The sequence below is a fragment of the Tripterygium wilfordii genome, chromosome 23 (genome assembly GCF_013401445.1).
Source record: "Tripterygium wilfordii isolate XIE 37 chromosome 23, ASM1340144v1, whole genome shotgun sequence".
Lineage (NCBI taxonomy): Eukaryota > Viridiplantae > Streptophyta > Magnoliopsida > Celastrales > Celastraceae > Tripterygium > Tripterygium wilfordii.
In genome coordinates, this window is record NC_052254.1 from 5,328,949 (window position 1) to 5,351,205 (window position 22,257).

Genomic DNA, 22,257 nt, shown 5'->3' on the forward strand with positions numbered 1-22,257 from the left:
GATTGGAGGTGGTTGATGTGGATTGTGGGCCCATTTAGGAGCCCAAATGATTGGATATGGATTTATGATGGATGATATATATATATACAGACCGGATACGTACCGGTAGACCTTCTGAGATGGGGTGCATCACAGGAGACTCCCTCTGGTGTAGGCTATGCTATCGGGATATCCGATCCTCATCCAGTTTCGGTGTGGACCTGGATTGAGACACCCTACGGGGATTAGGTGGGTCCAGGGGTGGTTTATGGATTATGGATTACTGGAGGTTGGTGTGGTGGTTACAGTGTTGTACAACCTTATTGGCTACCATATTACTTGATTGGATGAGTGTATGGATTTCTGGAGACCGGTGTGGGTGGTTCCAGTGTTGTTTAGCCTTATCGGCTACCGTGCTATTTGGTTGGCTTACTGATGGATGTATATTTACTGTATTGCTTATTTTGCATTATATTTCTGGATTTCTTATTAATGGATATCGACGTTCCCTCTCTATGCCCTACTGAGCTTTGTGGCTCACCCCTCTTCTTTATTCCCTTTCAGATGAGTTGGATTTAGGTGACGCTGGTCAGCGACGGGATGCGTGAGCTGGTGTGTAGCCTCGGGCTGACTCTTTAGTGGGTGCGGGGACTTTTTGTATTGTATTTTATATATATTATACAGTTTGGTATCGGATAGATATATTTCATTATTCCGCTGTTGTATTCATACGCCGGTGTTTTTTGGGTTCTGTACTGTTCATTATACATTGTGGGAGTTATTATGATTATTATTACTACAGTTTATTTTATTGAGTTTAATTGTAGGTTTGGGATCTGGTTCGGGGGACGGGGTGTCCCTTGCCGGTCACGTCCCTGTGGTATAGGTACACTTTGGTATACCTTAGGAGAGAGGGGCGTGACAGCTTCCATCAACATAACCTGCCAAATATGCATGAACATAACCCTATACCACCAAACTTTCCCCTTCAAAATAGAGAGACCTATCCACAGTATCACTCAAGTATCTAAACAAATCCATTTCACAGCTTCTCAAGGATGCTTTCATGGATTACTCATGTATCTGCTCAGAGCTCCCATTGCATGTGCTATGTTCGGTCTAGTAGAAACTATAGCATACATAAGGCTACGAAGGACTGAAGCATATGAAATTCTTTCCTTGTGTTCACATTCTTGCTCAATCTTGGGTGAGTAATTCTTAGTCAGTCTAAAGTGATTAGCTGGCAGTGTGCTAACTGCTTTGCATTTTACATGCAGAACCTGTTGAAAACCTTTTTGAACATACACGGTTTGTGATAACAACATATATAGTACCTCCCAATCTATCACTGCTAATCCTCATTCCAAGAGTTTACCTTGCCTCACCAAGTTCCTTCATTGCAAAACTATTTAGACAATGTTTCTTCAAGTTATTTATCTCTTGAATGCTTTAGTCTATAAGGAGCACAACTTTTGTCAAACTTCTTTACATAACAATAACGGTAGTGTTAAATGGCCCAAGGTTTTTTGTCTCAACTCAGCCCAATCCTAGGTGGCATTACACATAGGATTCCACCTCAGCAATTTTTCTCTAGATAAACATCATCTCTCTCCTTTTCTCTATCTCCCTCTTTCTCTCTCATTTTTCTCCCCCTCACGAAAACTACCACCACCACTGTAGCATCACCGTCCGGCCATCGATCGGAGCCATCTACCCACCGAACGGAAGCCCTCGACCACCACCATCATTTTTCGACCCACCACATCACCCATCATAGCTCGTTTCGTCGAAGAAAAGCACCCAAAGGAGGAGGACACCACGGCACAAAAGGCATCGATCCGGCCACCTCTGGCGACGTCTCCGACGATCAAGCTCATATTTGGACTCTAGGTATCGAGGCGCACCTTACCCATCCATTTTCCAACCAAGTAGCTACCGGATTCCGACGACCCGAGCAAATTACATTGTTTTAGAAACAATGTAATTTGTCGATCCTATCATCCACCCACCTTCAACAACATTTTCGGCCACCTGCAGCAACAATGTAAATTTTTTCTCCTTTTTTTGCATATTTGGAAGTTACATTGTATCGAAAGCAGTGTAACATTGTGTTTACAACCATTTGAACTATTTGCAAATTAAATTGCTTCTGAAACAATGTATCTACCTTATTATTCTTAACTGGTTTTTGGACTATTTTTTCTGCAGCTTATGTTTGTCTATTTTGAAAATTACATTGTTTTGAAAACAATGTAATTGCGGGTCTGTTTAGCAAAAAAACAATGCGATTGCATGCTTGTATGTAAAAAAGTAATGTATTAGCATTCCTTCAAAACAATGTAATCACATGTCTGTTTGGTAAAAAACAACGCGATCGCATGTCTGTGTTCAAAAAAACAATGCAATTGCATGTCTGTATGAAAAAAAAAAAACAATGCAATCGCATGTAATATAAATGATTTACTTGTTTATTTGTGGTTAATAAAAGATGATGAAATCATGAAAGTGGAGAGAGAGAAGTGGGAGATAAAAAGTGAGTGTTTAATTTTTAAATTTTGAACAAAAAGAGAGAAGGAAAAGAGAAGAGGAAAATTTAATTTTCAAAAAATATATCATGTCAACATTTATTCCATGTCATCATGCCTATGTGGCAATGACTTGGGACAACTTCGGTTAAAAAATGTTGGGTCATTTAACATTTTCGTAACAATAATAATCTTCCTGGAACCTTGTGATATCATTACCACTCAGGAACCCATCAAACTTCTTGTACCACTGTCTTGGGATCCGTTTCAAACCATACAAGCTCTTTTTCAGTTTGCCCTCTAGATTTTCTTTTTCTGAAACAACAAAAGCCTGTGGTTGCCTCATGTATATTCCCGCATGCCACTATTGTAGAGCTTTTGTTGATTTTCCACGAACCACCCACAAAGGCTAATATATGTCATTCATCGAGTTGTCCCATATATACATATTTTTAATGAGTATAAGAATATGCTTAACATTCTGTATATTTCATACTTCTTCATTTGGCAATTTGATTCGAATATCAACTATACCTATAATCTTCAAAGTCTTATTGTTAGCTAGATATATACCTAATTTTCAGATCGCCACTAACATAGTTCTCCATGATTTGTCGATGTGAGATAGCATGAAAAGATGCCTCTGAGTCTAGAACCCATAATTCAAATGATTCAATGGGACTTTATATGCTAAAAATCAATGCATCTTGAATCTCATCTTGAACCACATTCATATATTTTTGTACACCCTCTTTATCATTCTTACGTGCTCGACAGTCATTCTTTAGATACACTCTCTTTCCATAATTCCATCAAGAAATAAATTTAGATATATCCCTTTTTCACCGATTTTGATCTTCCACTGTTATAATTTCTTTCAATTGTTCTTCCCCCTATCTCAATGTTGAGTGCAGACCCTGTGGTTCTCCTAATACCCTTCTCCAGTTTCCTCATCAAGAATTAAGCCTTGAACATCATCATACTTCAACTTAGAATTTTCAAAAGAACTACTTACTACTGTTACAGTATAATTCCAACTTTCAGGCAAAGAAGACAACAATAGTAAAGTTGTTAACTCATCAGCAAATTCAAACTTGATAGAGCTCAATTGGGTTGTGACAAAATTGAACTTATTCAGATGATCAACGGCAGAGCTACCTTCGGCCATTCTTAGATTGAACAATCTTCACATCAAATAATATTTGTTTGTTACACTGAGCTTTCCATGCATATTTGACAGGGCAACCATCAAACCTTTTGTCCTAGTTTCCATGACAATATTGAAGCGTGCGAGCGTCAGGCAAATAACTCCTACAGTCTGACGATCAACGAGCTCCCATTAGTCATCTTTCATGGTTTTTGGTTTCTTCCTTAAGAGAGGCTGGACAATTTCTTCTATTTGCGTCTTCCAGAATCCAAGATCCATGTCCGTAAATTTATCGACTATGATCTTACCATCTTCTGCAGCCATTGCTTCACTCGAACTCGAGCTCGAGCTCAGACACAAGTTGTTAGGAATTATCCTTCCTAAATAACAATGAATAGGATAAAGATTAATGAATAGCTCAGATACGGGCCCAAGCAATCCAGGAGCATTCAAGGTCTCGTACTTTTGCCACTAGCAAGTATCACACTCGGCAATGTACTCATTCACAAACGCGCGCACCCTAGGCCAATGAAAGTTTCTAAGAACCCGGTGCACTGTTTTTCTATACCCTTCATGACCCGCTTGAGGACTATCATGCCGCTCAAATAAAAGCTTCTGTCTCCACGGAGAGGTGGGACTAAGAACTACCAGACCCTAGTACCTCAAACACCCATTCACCACTGAATAATTTTTTTCCAAGAAAGAAGAATTGTGTTACTTATTCTTCATGTCTACCACCCAGGGATCCCCTGCCAAGTCAGCCTTTAATTGCTCCAGCCAAGTGGGCTCTATCCTAGACACAGGACATAAGCTTCCTTCTAGTTTCTCCCTGCAAGACAAAGCATCCGCCACTGTATTATCAGCTCCTCTCTGATAGACAATCTCAAAGTCGTATCCCAACAACTTAGTGTTGTCACCTAAATGTGGCCCAAGGTGATGGTGATTTGCTGGTGTGTCAAGGATTAAAGTTTCCTACACTAATGAATATATTGCACCAAATGTAAATATGACTTCTATCTAGACGATTGAGCGAACTATCTTGGGACCTCAATAGCTCTAGGTTCCCCAACTCCACTGAAGTGCGCTTCGTTGAGATTGAAATGAAGAAACAAAAACAGATACCAAGAACAATTTACACAACGATGATTGGTATTGAAACTTGATTGGAAATAAATACAAGAGAATTTGACATAGTTTGAGATTGACAAAGATTTGGAAATGTAACTGAAATGCTAGAATGCTAGGAAGCTTGAAAGTTGAAGTTGCCTTTGGGCTTGAGTAGTTTGTTTGATTGATTGGTCCTCTTTTTCGCATCTGTCTGTCTACCATCTTATATACTCTCTGTCTTGCACGAAAATCTCCTCCATAAACTGCAGTTATTCTTGATTTACTTCATGTTTTGTAAGTTGGAAGTTACTGCCATCTTCTCACAACAATTTTCCTCATTTCTCTCATGTGCTGCCACCTGGACCATCTTGTTATAACTGCCTCCACTTCTCCCTCTTTTCATGGGCCATTCTCAGCACAACTACTCCTAGCAGTTACTCACCACTTGGGCTTCACTTTTACAACAATATGGGCTTATGGGCTGTGATTGATGATGGGCCGTATGGGCTGCACCTTGGGCCTTGTATAGGACTAGGCTTATTAGGCCCAAGATATTTTTTGATGCCAACACTTAGTAATCCACTTATGTTGCAATGGAGTATGCTCCCGCGACCCTAACAAATGTTTAATGTTCTCATGGTCAGTTTTGATGATGAACCTGTGCCCAATCAAATAGGATCGCCATTTATCAACTGCAAACACGATTGCCAGTAGTTCTTTTTCATAGGTAGACAACCCCAAGTGTTTCGGCGCTAGATGTTTGCTAGCAAACACGATGGGTCTGAGTCAACACCGCACCTAAACCCAAGCCACTTGTGTCCGTTTCAATGACAAAAACCCTGGTAAAATCGGGTAAACACAACACAGGAGTTGTGCTCATTGCTTCCTTTAAAACCTTGAAAGCTTGCTCCGCCTCATTAGACCACTAGAACTTGCCCTTCTTTAACAGCTCAGTAAGCGGAGTGCTGATCTTTCCATAGTCTTTGACAAATTTTCGGTAATAACCACTGAGGCCAAGGAACCCTCTCAACGCTGTAAGGAAGGAAGGAGTTGGCCAGTCCAACATACTTTGTATTTTCATCGGATCTACCGCGACTCCTTCTACGTGATAACGTGACCCAAATAATCCACCTGGTTTACACCAAAGCAGCATTTGGAGAGTTTCACATATAATTGATGATCCTGTAAGCGCAAAAACACTAACTCCAAGTGATATAAGTGCTGCTCCAAGGTGGAGCTATAAATTAAAACCTCATTCATAAGTTGTTGGAATGTACCCGACGCATTTGTTAAGCCAAACGACATTACCAGAAATTCAAAATGACCGTCGTGGGTTCGGAAGGCTGTTTTGTGAATATCCGCATCGTCCACCCTGACTTGATGATACCCAGTCCGCAAATCTAGTTTGGAAAACACGGCTTCACCATAAAGTTCATCCAATAACTCATCTATAATTGGAATGGGGTACTTGTCCTTAATGGTGATGTTGTTTAAGGCCCAATAATCCACACATAGATGCCAAGACCCATCTTTCTTGCGCACTAAGAGAGCCAGGGAAGAAAATGGGCTATTAGAAGCACGAATAGTCCCAGCTTTCAACATTTCTTGCACTAAACATTCAATCTCCACCTTTTGAAAGTGAGCGTATCTATAAAGACGCATATTCACCGGGGAACTCCCTGGCACTGTTGGGATACGATGATTATGTTCTCTCAAAGGGGGCAACCAGGTAGGTTCATCAAAAAGCTTGTTAAAGCGCTGAATCAGATTATTAATCGCGGGCTCTGAACCTTCCTGCCCCAGCATGACCTGACCTTTCTGCACCAACATGACTTGACCTTCCAATCTGAAAACTGACTGTGTGCTCAATGGTGTCACAACCACCCCCAACGGCTTTGCTACTTTCAACAAACGTTCCATTCGTTGAGCCTCGATCACCTTAATGGGTTTGGAATTAATTCCAGTAATGGACACTTCTCTCCCATCCTTAGTAAACCTCATTAGAAGATGATCGAAATCCCACAGCACCTCTCCTAAGGTCTTCAACCAATCCATCCCCAAAATCAAGGTTGCAAAAATCGACCTAGTCGGCGACTAGTCGGTAGTCGGCGCTGGCCGCTGCGACTAGGCTGTTATCGGGTCGCTTAATCGGTGACCCGATTAAGCCTCGACTAGTCGGCCTAGTCGGGGCTGTGCGTTTTTTTTTTGGCAAAATCCATCTAAAACGACCTGATTAAGCCTCGACTAGTCGACCTAGTCGGGGCTGTGCGCTTTTTTTTTTGGCAAAATCCATCCAAAACGACTTCGTTTTAGATGGATTTTTTTTTTAAAAAAAATTATCCATCCAAAATGACGTCGTTTTGGATGGTTTAAAATTTTTTTTTCCTACAGCCCTAAATCGCGACAGACAGAGTTGTGGCAATGTTTTTCTTCTTCCTCCCTGGTGTTCTTCTTCCTTTCCATTTTCGTGACAGACACATAACAAGTAGGAGAGGCTCGATCGAAGAGGTAAGGCTATTTATTTGAGCCTTTTGATTTTGTATCTGGTTGGTCGGTAATGGTTTTACTGTTTTAGCTTGCTGCTACATTGATTGAAGTAATGGTTTTAGGTTGGTCGAAATTATTTATTTATTTGAGCCTTTTGATTTTGTATCTGGTTGGTCAGTAATGGTTTTACTGTTTTAGCTTGCTGCCTTTTTGATTTTGTTTTAGTAATGGTTTTAGCTTGCTGCCTTTTCGAATTCTGATGTTATTGTCATTGAAATTCTACTGTTATGGTTGTGTATTTTTACTTTAGGGATATGGCTAGTTCAGTCGCCGCTTCTAATTCCAATACTGGTGAAGCCACAAGTGATGTGAACATTTAAAATGCATTGAAACGTGCATCCGGTGATATTGGTTGGGAGTTTGGTGAACTTGTTGATGCTCGTGCATTAGATAAAATCAAATGCAAGTTATGTTCGAAGGTTATGTCCGGAGGCATCTACCGACTCAAATGTCATGTAGTCGGTAGGTCAGGCAATGTGAGGGCTTGTCATAAGGCCAGTAAGGAGGCAATAAAGGCATGTATTGAGGCAATAAACGCATGTATTGAGGCACTAGATGGTAAGAAGAAGAAAAAGATAGAGAAGCAAATTGAAGAGTCCGAACTTAGAAATGAAGTTTCGATATCCGGTGGTGCTACAGAGATGGATGAGGATATGGAAGTCATGGTATCAAGGAGGAGAAGATGTTATCAAGGGCCTATGGGTAGATTTGTGGAGATTAATTCACGAGCAAACACTGATTCTACAAAGTTTACGAAACAAGCTAGTTTGGTTGCCTTGATGGACAAGAAGAAGGTGATAGATACGTAACAATACATAGCACGGTGGGCCATTGAGAATGGTATTGCTTTCAATGCCATTCAAAGTGATAGTTTCAAGCTAATGACAGAGGCTATTGGCAGTTTGGTCCAGGACTACCTATGCCGAGTCGGTATCGCTTGGGTGGTCCATGTTTGAAAGCGGAGGTTGTGAGAGTTAAGAACTCCCTAAAGAAGCATGAAGATGAGTATGCCATATCCAGTTGTTCCATTATCACTGATGCTTGGACTGACCGTAAAAGAATGAGCATTATGAACTTGTGTGTTCATTGTAGGGAAGGGATCTCTTTCATTTCCTCAAGGGAGGATTCCGATGCATCCCATACGGGAACATACATATTTGACTATGTTGACAAATGCATTGAAGATGTAGGGCAGGAAAAGGTGGTGCAAGTTGTGACGGATAACGCTTCTAATAACATGGCAGCTGCAAGTTTGATGGAAAAGAAGCGACCCAATTTATTTTGGACTTTTTGTGCCGCACATACGGTGAATCTTATGGTTGAGACAATTGGTAAGCTTCCAAGGTTCAAGAGTGTAATTGATAAGGCAAGGGCCTTAACCATATTCATATATGCTCATCACTCAACCCTAAGCATGATGAGAAAGATGACGAAGAAGCGTGATATAGTACGGTCGGGTGTGACACGCTTTGCTACTAATTACCTTTGTTTGCAAAGCTGGGTGGAGAAAAAGGAGCAACTAAGACTTATGTTTGCTTCAGAAGAATGGGCCAGAAATTCACATTCTAAGAGTGCGAAGGGAAAAGTGGCATATGCAACCGTTGTTAGCATCTCCTTTTGGAAGTCCGTGAACTCTTGTTTGCTTGTTTTTCGACCATTGGTAAAAGTACTTCGACTTGTTGATAGTGACAGACCATCTATGCCATGGTTGTATGGAAAACTTAAAGCGGCGATAAGAGAGATCAAGGAAGACGTATGTAGTGGACTTGAAAAGAATTATAAACTGATAATTGACATAATTGAGAGTAAATCCAAAGGAAGACTTGATTCCTCTTTGCACTTGGTGGGTTACTTGCTTAATACGTACTACTTTGCAAAGAATAGGGTGGATATAGGAGATGATGCAACTATAATGGAAGCATTTCTCGATTGTTTGGAGAAGTTCTTCCCCGATGATTTCACCACTCAAGGGATAGTGTCTGATGATGAATTGATCAAGTATAAGAAATTGGAGGGAATGTTTGGAAGAAAGCAAGCCATTTTTGCTTATGAAAGTAAAAGTGTCAGTGAGTTCAATCCCGGTAAGTCTTAACTCTTAACTCCTACATGATTTTTTTTTTCATAAATGGGAATTGATTAGTATTTTTTTTATCATAATGAATGTTAGTTGGGTGGTGGAGTAACTATGGTGGTAGTACACCAAACTTGAAGAAGATGACAATTAGGATTCTCTCATTGACCACAAGTTCATCGGGTTGTGAGAGGAATTGGATTACATACGAAGGGGTAAGTGACTTTTACTTTTTTTATATAATTGTTTTTGGTTTTTTTTTCATCTAATTGGCAACCGCATTATCTTGTAGGTGCACACTAAAAGGAGGAATAGAATTGACTCGGAACGATTGAACAACTTGGTGTATGTTCAATTCAATTCAATGCAAAACTTGTCTACAAGAAGCAAAGAGTGAGTAATGATAAAGATGTCCTTCAAGCGGATGATTGTAGTAAAGCTCAACATTGGTTGGTTGATGGTGTTGATGATGAGAGTGATATTGATCCCTTGACCGGAGCAACATGGGAGGTACTTGATCAAGCGGTGGGAGATGATGAAATGCTTCAACCTAGAAGAAGCACTAGGAATGTAAGAGAAATTGATGAGAAAGAGTTTGTGTCGGAGGAGTCGTCCAAAGAAGATGATGGATATGACTTTGAGTCTGATGAAAAAAGAGATGTGCCTCTAGTGGAGGAATAAGATGATATTTTTTAGAATGATGAGTGATGCTTGAAACCTTGAATTTGGATGATAATATGAATATATGATATATTGATATGTTATGCTCCTTTTATTTTTGTAATTTGTGTGTGCATTGTTGGATTTGAATGGATTTTTTATTATGATGATTTTTTGAGCTTGAATGATATATTGATTGAATGATATATTTGACATTCAACATATAGTTTATGATTTTTTTAAACTTGGATGATATATTGATTGGATGATTTTTTTCATTTATATTGTGTTTTTTACACAATTATATATGATTTGTATATATATATATATATATTTTAATTAAAAAAACTCAAAACGATTAATCAGATTAATCCCCGATTAATCCCTAGTCCCCGTGAGCCGCCTAGCGGCCGACTAGCGATTTTTGCAACCTTTCCCAAAATCGCATCACATCCTCCCAACTTTAGCACGAAAAAATCTACAGAACAACAATATTGGTCAACATTTACTAGAACTGTAGGGCAAAATCCAGTACTTCACATGCTTCCTCCGTCAGCGATCTTGACCTCCATAGCAGTACCATTTTCCAGTTTGCAACCACACCTTGCAACCAGTCGAGGATGCAAAAAATTATGCGTGCTCCCAGAGTCTATCAGAGCCGTGAAAAGCTGGTTTTTTATGCTCACTGTGACTCGCATGGTTTGATGAGTAATGGACCCACCCAAGGCAGCCAGAGATATTTGTAAGGCTACTGGTTCAGTGGAATCAGTAGTGACCTGGGAATTGGTTTGCTCCACCTCCGCTTCCATCTCACACTCTTCCAGTAAAAACAAAGTTTTTTGTTTGCACTTGTGTCCCGTTACCCACTTTTCATCACAATTATAGCACAACAGTTTCTTCTTTCCGTCAGCGATCTTTGATGGAGTCAATCGTTTGATAGGTGGTAACCCCGCGGAACCTTTCACTTCTGCTATTTTTTGTTTAGGCAATAACGACCTCCCTCGCTTAGAATTCGGTTTTTTTCCATTAGTCTAGCCAAACCCATAGCTGAAATTAACGTCAAGGGTCTTAACGCCTTGACATCCAGCCGTATTTCATCTATGAACCCACCCACGAAACAACTTATTAAGAATGCTTCTGGTAACCCTTCTACCAAGTTCGCGTACTTCTCAAACTCTTTCTGATACTCTTGTACCGACCCTCTTTGTTTCAGTTTGGCCAGAATTTCAACGAAGTCTTCAAACTGACTCGGACCAAAGCGAGTGGTAATTGCGGTTGCAAAGTGTTTCCAGCCCTCCCATATCACGGCTTTGTTCATCCATTTGAACCATTGCAATGCTTATCCGCGAAGGTAAATGGATGAAAAACGAATTTGGAGATCTAGTGGCGTTTGATGTAAGTCAAAAAATTGCTCTGCACAATAAACCCAATCTATCGGGTCACCGGAATCAAATTTAAGAAAATCCATGCGAGTCCCCTTTGGAAGAACCCCCAGATCAGACCTTCGGTTAACTTCTTCGGGCGAAACTCTTGATCCTCCTAGCTGACGACTAGCTCTCTTCCCATATTCCTCCTCTTTCAACTCTTCTTGGGAACTGTTTGAGCCCCGTTCGAACTTGGCACCCAAACCTGCCACCAAGTCGACTATTCGTTGCATCTGTTGTTTGTTCTTCTGAAATCGTGACTCAAATTGCTGCTCCAAGACATGAAAACGTTGTTCGATCTTCTCCCACGTCTTCACTAACTCTTTCTCCATATTTTCCTTCTGCTTGCGCGTTAAGACCATACGCAGTGAACCTACCTCTGATACCAATGTTAGGATAACACCCGTTTGGATGGAATCCTACCCACAACACCAGCAGTTTCAGAGTAACGAAACCCTAAAAGGTAACAACTGAGATAATATTTTTGATAGAAAGACAGAGACAGCACAGAGGTTATAACCTCAACAACACTAAATAAGGAAAAGGCCTTACAAAACACACACCCAAGGCCCAAGTGATGCAGTGGATATTACCTAAAGCCCAAGTTTTCCAACATTGATAGGCCCAAGTAACATGAAGGCCCAATTCCAATATCTGGTGTCGAATTGGTTAAAAGAAAGGGTAGGAGGCAGAATACGGAGGTTGGATATTTGGTTAAAAATTTAGGTTTTTAGTTTCTTTCTCGTTCGGACTCTTCAATCTCTTGCACAAGCGTTCAAGTGAAGTTTGGGGGTTTGCCCCGTTGGTTTGTAATCTCTTCCTATCTTGATTTGTAATCACCCTTGTTTTGTATTTACATATATTAGGAACCATGGATTTGTTAGTGTTTGCCGGAGATTAGATGCGTATTTGGGTTTCAGTTTAAAGTTGATATATATATATTAGTCTGAATGACAGTGTTTGGCATGGTGATGTAGTGCAGGAACTTTGGGTTATCTGTCATTCGAATGTAAATCTTAGTAAATCTTATTTTAAAGTTATTGTTGGTGCACATAAGGTGTTCGACAAATGTTTTGACTCACTAACGTTGCATCACCAAGCCCAATCACTAAGTAGACCCCACTAGTTTTCCTAACATGCATGATAAGCCTCTACAAAAATTATCACCAAGAGAGCCGTGGACAACTTCTATTCAATCAACTTCTCATGTGATAAATCCTTGGCACCACAGCCCGGGATAAAATCATCTCCCTTTGGCGTTTTTTTATCATCAAAAAGCCCAATGGAAGCTATTTTTAAGTTTTTGACTCAATTCGTTATGTCCATATATCAAAAAGTAATCGAACTTAGCTTGACACAAAGGCAAAGAAATGTATTTTGTGGGCTCTTACTCTCACAAGAAATGATGGAGATGTATGGATCAGGAAATTATTAAGGTTATTGTCTCTCTAGATGTGGTGTTCGGCGAAGTATCATCATATCAATGCACTGCAAATATAGGTAGCACTACAACCGATCTAGTGCCTTTTCTGGTGATATTATATTCCATCACGTGAAAGGAGGAGCAATGCTTCTTCATTCAGGGAAAATACTCAGGAATGAGAGTGAAATTCAGAGGTCATCATGACACAGAGCAATCTGATTATTTGTAAGTTTAGTTAAATAATTGCACTACTTTGTCATGTTTTCCTTTTAGAGATGCTTGTGAAAATGAACCCAAGGCTTACAGTGGAGCTAAAGGTATTCTTGGATGGGAAAAGCAATGCAAGAAGAAATATCAGCTTTACACAAGAATTATACATGGGAGCTTGTTCGTAAACCAGATGATGCTGATGTGATGACATGAAAATGGGTTTGCAAGTTGGAGAAGAAGACTGATGGAACTATTGATATGAAAAAACTCACATTGTTTCACGTGATTTCTGTTGGACCTATGGTCCTATATGTCTAATTTTGATGATATTAAATCATTTATAAATGATAATGAAACATTAAAGTAATATTTGATTTATATGAATTGAATTTAAATGACTATATTTTTGAGATAGTGCTGGAAATTAAGTTTTGAAAACAAACATACATGGACTAAGTTAGAGCATCAATTTTCCAATTATCATATCTTAACCAACTTAGGTCCAAATGACTTGAAACTTGAACCACATGCACATGAAGGTTTAATATATGTTCTAGGACTATAATCATGAGAAATTAAGTGCATCACATATATATTTGGTCATATGCTTAAATTCCGCCAAAACTAGGTTTTACCTAATTTTATGCATATGTGTTCTTTGTGAACGTGGTGAACCAAATGAACTCCGATTTAAATGAAATTTCGTGTGAATCTTAGTTTCATCACTATGAACATATTTGATTTAGTAAAGTTCAAGAGAAAAGGTCATTTACACTGCGTTTGCAAAATGACTTTGAATTTACACTTAGAATTTATCGGTTTCACTATTAGTGATCTAATTGCTTGGTTGAGTGACCAAACGATTTCCGATTGTTATGAAATTTTACATGGACATTCTAATACATATAAAATGATTTATCATGCAGTAATATGAATTTTCTGGGTTGTTTTTCTAATGTAATTAACCTATGCGCTCTATATGAAGCTCTTTGAGCTTACATGCAATTGGGGAGTTCTACCTCCTATTTCCTTGTAGGTTAATCATCATTGTGGTCTCATATGGCTCAGAATTCAGTATGTTCAAGAGTGGTCGAAGTCCTGTTTCTAAGAATGAGCTTGGAGCTCTAGAAAACTATGAAAAATCCTATATTTGCCAACTTTCCACTAAGGCATTTAATCAAGTTGAATGAATCCAACATTGAGGCTATTGGTTGTGGTCTTCATGGAGATACAACTCTTTTCAAACATGTGGGACAAACATTGTCCTCTCTATCATTAGTGATATATTCTTGTTTGACATTTTCACTCAAGACATGTGCTACCAAGAAAGTTAGGTTGGTGCAATCAAACAAGATCCTTGACTAAGAGATCACTTTTGAAGTCTTTGATTCAAAATGAAGGGACAAGATGGCATAGTACAATCTACATCCATGGTTGAGAATTAAAGAGAGTTTGAATGGTCAAGATTTGAAGACATACATTGATCAAATGGTTGTGCATAAGACAACTTTCTTGCTTGCAATTTTTGACTTAAAAAAAAAAAAAAGGAGCATGTGCAACGTCTATATGCTCTATGGTGGAGATTTGTTTGCTCAAATCATCAATGACCAAGATTAGGAGCTGCAATGGATGGTAGAGATCAACTCTTGAAGTTTGATCCAATGGCTGCAAGCATAGGAGATAATTGTCTTTAAAAGAGGATCTTCCCTTTCATACAACTTGGAGAAGCATTTGCAATCTAGAGAGAACTTTGTTCAAAGCTTTCAAGCATTCAAGCATCCATTGTCTACTAAAATCCCAGCTTCTTCTTGAGCCACTACTCAAGGCCTTCTCACCATTTTGCTGCTGCAAAGAGAGGGTGCTTTCACTTAAGCTCAAGGTGTTATTTCTCCCAAAATCACCTCACCTTACCTACTTGAAAATCCTACCCGTGAGTGTGTGATTGTTGTTATTGAAAGTTCTTCACTTAAATAGCTTAGTGCTAGCTGTGAGAACCTTGGCTTAAAAAAAAAAAAAAAAAAAAAAAAAAAGACCCATTGAGAAAGTCCCTTTGTTAGGACATATTGCAAACATTGAAGTTTGAGGGAGTTCTTAGAAACCCTTGGTTGTAAAGTTTGAAGATTGTCTTGAAATCTTCAGTTTTAAGGGTGACCTAAAAACCCTTGTGAGTTTTGTGGAGCTCTTGAGAAAACCACATCCTTAGTGGAGGTTGAAAATCCTAGGTTGGTGAACCTAGGTAGTAGACGTAGGAGAAGGGTCTCCGAACTACTATAAATCGTTGTGTCAATTTTTGTTGATTGCATTGTTTGCTTGTTGATTGACTAAGTGTTTAATTGTTTCCTAAACTATTTTGGTCATTGCAAGACCTTGCATTAAAACTGATTTTCTGCCCTTGTGTGTTGATCATTTGCTTGAGGTTGTTAATTGCATTAGTGGAGGTTTCTCTAAATCATTAGGACAAGTGTTTTGAATTGCAGAATTTTCTGAAACCTAATATGTCCGTGAATAGCAGACTGCCTTACACTTTGAATTTTGATCTGAAATTTTGATATAGTATTTATTAAGGTGTTGTGACATTGCATATAAAATTTCGTTGCATTTCAACATCATTTGATAGGTGAAATCTGAGTTGAAAAATCTGTGTGCTACTTGTTAATTGTCATTAATTTGTTTAAATTGAAAAAGGGATTCCAATTGGAATTTGGGGACATAATTCACCCCCCCTCTTGTGTTAAACTCGATCCGTCAATTTCTCTTAACAATATCGTTTAGATTACGAGGAGACTTTCTCTTAACAATATGAACGTTTTTAAGAAGATAATTATTAAAAATGACAATATTGTCTTTCGCTTTACAACATGGTAACTGTTAGCATTTTAGGTTCTGATATTAATCACACAAACACATAACACATATAGAGAACTTGAGCGATTCAGTTGAGTCTTTTTTAGAATACTTTTATTACAAACAAGTTTGTTTTTGTTGCTGGTCTTCATTGAGTAATAAAAACATTGCCTTTTTGTACTTCAATTTGTTATGTCATTACTAATTGGACATCATGGGCAATTAGGACCGACGCCTGGGCCTCCATAATAAAAGTTATTGCCATGGGCATCTATTTGAGGCAAAATGATAATATTGTAACAATTTGTTTTTTTCATTTGTAGCAAAAGGCTTTGTTGATTAACTGCCTTTAAATCGCCATTCAAACTCTGGACTTTTATATTTTTAAAATAACTTGCTATTCCAAATCCGGCTTCCGCAAAGCGGTCGCCCCCCATCGATGTTGCTGTATGCCTATTGTTGCGTCTTGTGTCGCACACCTTGCCACCCCATTCCACAATGCTGCCAGGACCTGCCAAGTGATGGAAGATGTTTCTTTTCCAGGAACCTATATGTCTTCCATTAACTGTCAACGACCAATGTCCTCCCACATCCTAATATAAAGCTAGAATTATATATATATTTATGATAGTAAATGAAATAGAGATTTTATTTATACCAACAATTTGCTATTATGAATTACCTTCTTCATAAGTATAGTTATAGCAAATTGATTATCCTTAAAAGAAGATGAAGTAAGCGTCCCAAGATCACGTCCTCAGTAATTTGTTCGAATCCTTTACAAAATTTATTGTAGTACCCCGTTCCCCCCATGCCTCCTTGCTATATATAAATTCAAAAAAACTAGATTACTATCCAAATCAAAATTCTTAAATTGATTATATTTATATTGCTACATCGACATATATACCACTAAAATTTTGTAGTTTAATTAGTAGGCATAAATCAAGTACTAAATAAAGGATGAGCTTACAGTCCAGTAAATATAAAATCTTGTTCTCTAATCACCATAAAGAGATGGGAAGACCAGATTTGAAGAAAAATGAACATTTTAATGATTTTAACAGGTAACTTATATGTTAATAAATTTAAGATGGAAATAACGACGGACTAACATGCCATCCAGCTTCAATATATTCGTCTTCTCCATGTTTTATTGAAATTTGAGCAAGGCTAAACTCATCATTCTCCTCAACAACTGTGTTCCACACATTTATTGTTGCCTCTGTCCCCATTATTTGTCCTAGTGCGCTATAAACAGCTAATGCATGCTATAACCATACAAGAAATGCTTCCTTACTCTTAGTGGTCATCCACAAATTGATTGGTCAAATTGGGCATGAATGGCCTGTTAGGCGAGGGCGGAGCCAGGATTGGGCTTGTGCTCCAAAACAAGCTATTATTTTAGTATTGGTACAGTTGCAATCCCATGGGGTAGGAAACTTCCATGAGATTGCTAGTAGGCTGTGGTATGTTATTGGGTCTTTGCGCAGTGGCCCTCGGCCCAGAACTTACTATGTTGACAGCTATGAAACTTCCATGTGCACGGGCATGTTGTCAGCACTAGATTTACGCTCATTCAACTATCTGAATGGTATGTTGGGTTAGGTGATTATTCGATTACAAAAAAAAGTGACACTATTGAATTTCTTTTAAAAGAAAAAGAATAAATAAAAAAAAATTGAAATTATAGAGAATACTACCTCAAAGCCCAAGTCAACACAGCCCAAGTCAGATAGAGAAGACACTAAGCCCAACTCATGCAAGAAGTACAAGCCCACTAAGTCCATGTCCAACGGATAGTTTTAGAATAACCTTAACTTGTCTGATCTTTCAAGAGTCAACTCATGCAAAAAGTATAAGGCCACTAAGTCTATGTTGGCCACTCATGAAAAAGGTACAAGGCCACTAAGTCCATGTTGGCCACTAAATCCTTGTTCAACGGATAGATTTAGAATACTGTAGTTTGTCCTTATCTCCGATCTTTAAAATATTACTCTGTCAGAGTTGTGCAGTTGAACGTTAAAAATTGTACGGATGAACGTTGATACTCTATGTATATAATCCTTGTAAAGATCTCTGCTTTATATGAAAAATAAAATAAGTACTAACTCCTTTTGTTTTATGGTATCGGAGCCGAGTTCCTCTCCTAATCCTTCACCAACATCCTCCATGGCTTCTGGTTCAAAAACCTCTCGTGGAGATGATAATGCTCTAATGGCAGCCAACGGCAAAATCATCATTGCTATCAATGCCAATACTCAACTGGGGAAACTCAAGCCCTCAAACTTCACTACTTGGAGACTCCAATTGCTCTCTATTTTACGGGGTTATAGGCTCACTGGATTTGTGGATGGAAGCTATACTTGTCCACCCCAATCAGAAATTGAAGAATTTGATTACTGGGATAGGCAAGACAGCCTACTTCTCAATGCTATTGTCTCTTCACTTCATGAATCGGTAACTCCTCTCTTGGGAGATGTTTCTACAAGTGCAACTGCTTGGAATAGGCTGCACCAACTGTATGCCAATAACTCAAGATCCAGAACAAATCAATTGAAACAGCAACTTCATAATCTGCAACGTGGAACTAAAACTATTGAAGAATACTTGCAGCATGTTCGTCAAATCGCTGATGAACTTGCTTTAGTCAAGCACACAGTGGATGAAGATGACCTGGTTCTCTACATACTAGATGGACTGGGTCCTGACTACAAAGGTATAGTTGAAGCTCTGCGAGGTAGAGAAAACCCAATTTCGTTCGAAGATCTTCGAGAACGCCTTGTAAGTCAAGAAGCCTATTTGAAGAAACTGGAACTCAACCAATCTGTCAATGTCGCCACAGCCAACTTTACTCAAAAGCAACCTGGTAACAACTACAGATCTCAAAACTCTGGCACTCTGACAGACACTCTAACAACAGGAACTTGTATCTTCGACAACAAAACAATAGTCACACTGGAGGCAATAGATTTCAACACTACAATGGAGGGGGAAGCTCACAGCAAAACAATGGTGGATATCATCCCAGAAACCGTGTTTTGTGTCAAATTTGCCAAAAACTTGGCCACTCTGCTAGAGTTTGCCGCAAACTCAAATCATTTGTATCAGAATATGCCCCTAGTGCAAACTATGCAACAAGCTCAACTGGTTCCAACCCACACAACGTGAAGCCTTGGATTGTAGACTCCGGTGCAAGTCATCACATGACATCAGAACTGGGCAATCTGTCAATTCACTCAGAGCATGATGGAACCGATAAAGTTCGCATAGGGGATGGCTCAGGTTTGGCTATAACTCACCAAGGGACCTGCCAACTACACACACAAAATCACAACTTCACCTTAGCACACACACTATGTGTTCCTACTCTAAAAAGGAATCTTGTATCAGTACACCAGTTTACTCGTACCAATCATACATCTATTGAGTTTTATCCTGACTATTTTATTGTGAAGTGTCTGAATTCAGGAACCCTGTTGGCTCGGGGCAGCTGTAGAAATGGGATCTATCAGTTCAACTCTGTTCAACCTATCACTGCTCACTTTGCTCAAAAGTCTAGCATGGATGTATGGCACCATAGGCTCGGACATCCTGCACTCAACACTCTTCAGTCCTTGTTAAAATCAGCTTCCTTACCTCATGAAAAATCTGCAAAATCACTCGATTGTAATTCTTGCAATATTAATAAAAGTCACAAACTTCCCTTCCATGTTTCAACTCTTACTTCTTCTGCACCCTTACAAATACTTTTCTCTGATGTGTGGGGTCCTGCCTCTGATCAGTCCATTTTTGGTCACAAATACTACCTTTTAATTGTTGATCACTATACTAGATACTCTTGGATCTATCCCATGTTTCAAAAGTCTGACACCATGAGCATATTTCTCCAATTTAAAAGTCTTGTTGAAAATCAATTCAACACAAAAATTCAAACCCTGTATACTGACAATGGAGGTGAATTTGTCAAATTAAAAACTGCTCTCGCCAATTTTGGCATTTCCTGGATGCAGTCCCCACCATACACCCCACAACATGTTGGGCTCGTTGAAAGAAAACACAGACATGTAGTTGAAACTGGTAAAACTCTTCTCTCTCACGCCAAACTCCCTTCCTCTTTTTGGTCTCTTGCCTTTGAAACTGCCACTTATTTGATCAATCGTCAACCTCTAACTCCTTTAAACCATCACTCTCCATATCAACTTCTTTTTCAACAACACCCTAACTATCACAAGTTAAAAACCTTTGGCTGTTTATGTTACCCTTGGCTCAGACCGTATACCACTAGTAAATTAGAACCTAGATCCACTCCCTATATCTTTGTGGGATACTGCACTTCTCAAAGTTCTTTTAAATGTTATGACCCTCAGGCAAAGAAGCTATATTTGTCCAGACATGTCATTTTTAAAGAACACCTCATTCCAGGCCTACTCACTATCTCCTCTCCTACCACTACATCTTCTGTACTTCTATTTAATGATCCTATCCCCAATCCCAATCTTCTTTCCCGCCTCTCCATAGCCACCTCTCCCTCTATTTCTCCATCTCCCACTTCACCTACCATAACATCCTCCAATCTGCCATCGCCAGACCTGCCTTCTCCCATTGACTCTACACCTTCGCTAGAAACTACTGCTCCTAACTCCTCAGTTCCTCCCTCTCCAGCACCAGTCCCTCATCCTCCACGCACTCATTCCATGACCACGCGATCCTTAAACAACATTTATAAACCTAAAACCTTGCATCACACAACTATTCATCCCATTTCTCCCTCTCTTGAACCTCAAACAATTCGAGCAGCTCTTCAATGTCCCCAATGGACAGCTGCAATGCAAGAAGAATTAAAGGCCTTGCAACAACATCGCACATGGACTCTTATCCCTCCTGAGCCTCAACATCGTCCCATAGGTTCTAAATGGATTTTTCGTATCAAAAGAAATTCTGATGGGTCTATCCAACGTTACAAAGCCAGACTAGTCGCTCAGGGTTACCTTCAACGACCTGGCATCGACTACTCCCAGACCTTCAGTCCAGTGGTGAAACCAACCACAATTCGTCTTATACTCTCCATAGCTACATTTCAAAATTGGCCTCTGAAACAACTAGACATCAACAATGCTTTTCTCAATGGAACTCTTACTGAAACTGTGGTCATGAAACAACCTCCAGGATTTCTTGACAAACAATATCCCAAACATTTGTGTCTCCTTCGCAAATCCATATATGGCCTCAAACAGGCACCTAGGGCCTGGTTTACTGCTCTTCGAGATGCTCTTCATCAATTAGGCTTTGTTACCTCCAAAGCTGATTGTTCTCTTTTTATTTATACTTCTTCTTCTGCTATTCTTTATCTTCTTGTCTATGTAGATGACATAATTCTGACTGGCTCTAACAATGCTCTTCTTCACAGGACAGTAGCAGCTCTTGCCAACAAATTCTCTCTCAAGGATCTTGGGGATCTCTCATACTTTCTTGGAATTGAAGTTCTTCGCACTCCTAATGGGTTGTTTCTCTGCCAACAGAAATACATCCGGGATATTCTATCGCGTAGTCACATGCTAGACTCCAAGCCAGTAGAGACTCCTCTTCCATCTAGTCTGCAACTGTCTGCTCTTTCGGGCACCTCTCTATCCGATGCTTCTCTCTTCAGACAGATTATTGGTAGTCTCCAATATCTTGCTCTCACTCGGCCCGACATAAGCTTTGCAGTCAATCGTCTCGCTCAGTTCTTAATTAGACCTACCACTTCTCACTGGCACACACTCAAGCGTTTGTTGCGCTATCTCAAAGGCACTCTCAGTCATGGGATCTTTCTGCCTTCAACTGGTTCATTGTGTCTTCAAGCTTTCTCAGACTCCGATTGGGCCGGCAATCCTGATGATCGCTCATCGGTATCATCGTACATCATTTTCCTGGGAAACAGTCCAATCTCTTGGCGGTCGCGCAAACAACGGGCAATTGCGCGTTCCTCCACAGAAGCAGAATATCGCTCTTTAGCCTCTACCGCTTCCGAAGTTATATGGATTTCTAATCTGTTACGGGAACTCCGCATTCGATTCATTGTACCTCCTGTTCTTCGCTGCGACAACTTAGGTGCCGTCCATCTGAGTTTGAATCCAGTTATGCACTCTCGTATGAAGCACATAGCCATTGATCTTCACTTTCTTCGCGATCTAGTCAACACCAAAGCTATTGTTGTGCGCTACATCGACACTCACTCTCAATTAGCAGACATCCTAACCAAATCTCTTCCTCGTCACCGTTTCACTCATCTCAGGTCCAAGATCGGGCTTCTTGACGGAACCTCGATCTTGCGGGGG

The 22,257-nt window shown here is 39.6% G+C and overlaps 2 protein-coding genes across 2 annotated transcripts; one reads left to right on the forward strand and one right to left on the reverse strand.

Moving 5' to 3' along the window:
• Nucleotides 1–3,843: 3,843 nt before the first annotated feature.
• Nucleotides 3,844–6,813, reverse strand: LOC119992723. The gene is made up of 6 exons (XM_038839516.1): nucleotides 6,036–6,813; nucleotides 5,691–5,940; nucleotides 5,531–5,597; nucleotides 4,390–4,623; nucleotides 4,207–4,305; nucleotides 3,844–4,122 (listed from the first exon to the last, which is right to left on the reverse strand). Exons 1-6 carry the CDS (start codon nucleotides 6,811–6,813, stop codon nucleotides 3,844–3,846), a joined length of 1,707 nt encoding a protein of 568 aa, XP_038695444.1.
• Nucleotides 6,814–7,727: 914 nt separating this feature from the next.
• On the forward strand, nucleotides 7,728–10,057 carry LOC119992724. The gene is made up of 5 exons (XM_038839517.1): nucleotides 7,728–8,099; nucleotides 8,207–9,386; nucleotides 9,473–9,591; nucleotides 9,669–9,769; nucleotides 9,811–10,057. Exons 1-5 carry the CDS (start codon nucleotides 7,728–7,730, stop codon nucleotides 10,055–10,057), a joined length of 2,019 nt encoding a protein of 672 aa, XP_038695445.1.
• Nucleotides 10,058–22,257: the final 12,200 nt, after the last annotated feature.

What these genes read in the sequence shown, in the direction of transcription:
- LOC119992723 (XM_038839516.1), bottom strand. Translation starts at nt 6,813, where the DNA reads ATGGATTGGTTGAAGACCTTAGGAGAGGTGCTGTGGGATTTCGATCAT. An exon ending in GAGCTGTTAAAGAAGGGCAA is followed by an intron (nt 5,598 to 5,690) that starts GTTCTAGTGGTC and finishes CGATTTTACCAG; the next exon opens with GGTTTTTGTCATTGAAACGG. An exon ending in TGTTGACTCAGACCCATCGT is followed by an intron (nt 4,624 to 5,530) that starts GTTTGCTAGCAA and finishes TCATTAGTGTAG; the next exon opens with GAAACTTTAATCCTTGACAC.
- LOC119992724 (XM_038839517.1), top strand. Translation starts at nt 7,728, where the DNA reads ATGTCCGGAGGCATCTACCGACTCAAATGTCATGTAGTCGGTAGGTCA. An exon ending in ATTGGATTACATACGAAGGG is followed by an intron (nt 9,592 to 9,668) that starts GTAAGTGACTTT and finishes ATTATCTTGTAG; the next exon opens with GTGCACACTAAAAGGAGGAA. An exon ending in TTGTCTACAAGAAGCAAAGA is followed by an intron (nt 9,770 to 9,810) that starts GTGAGTAATGAT and finishes GGATGATTGTAG; the next exon opens with TAAAGCTCAACATTGGTTGG.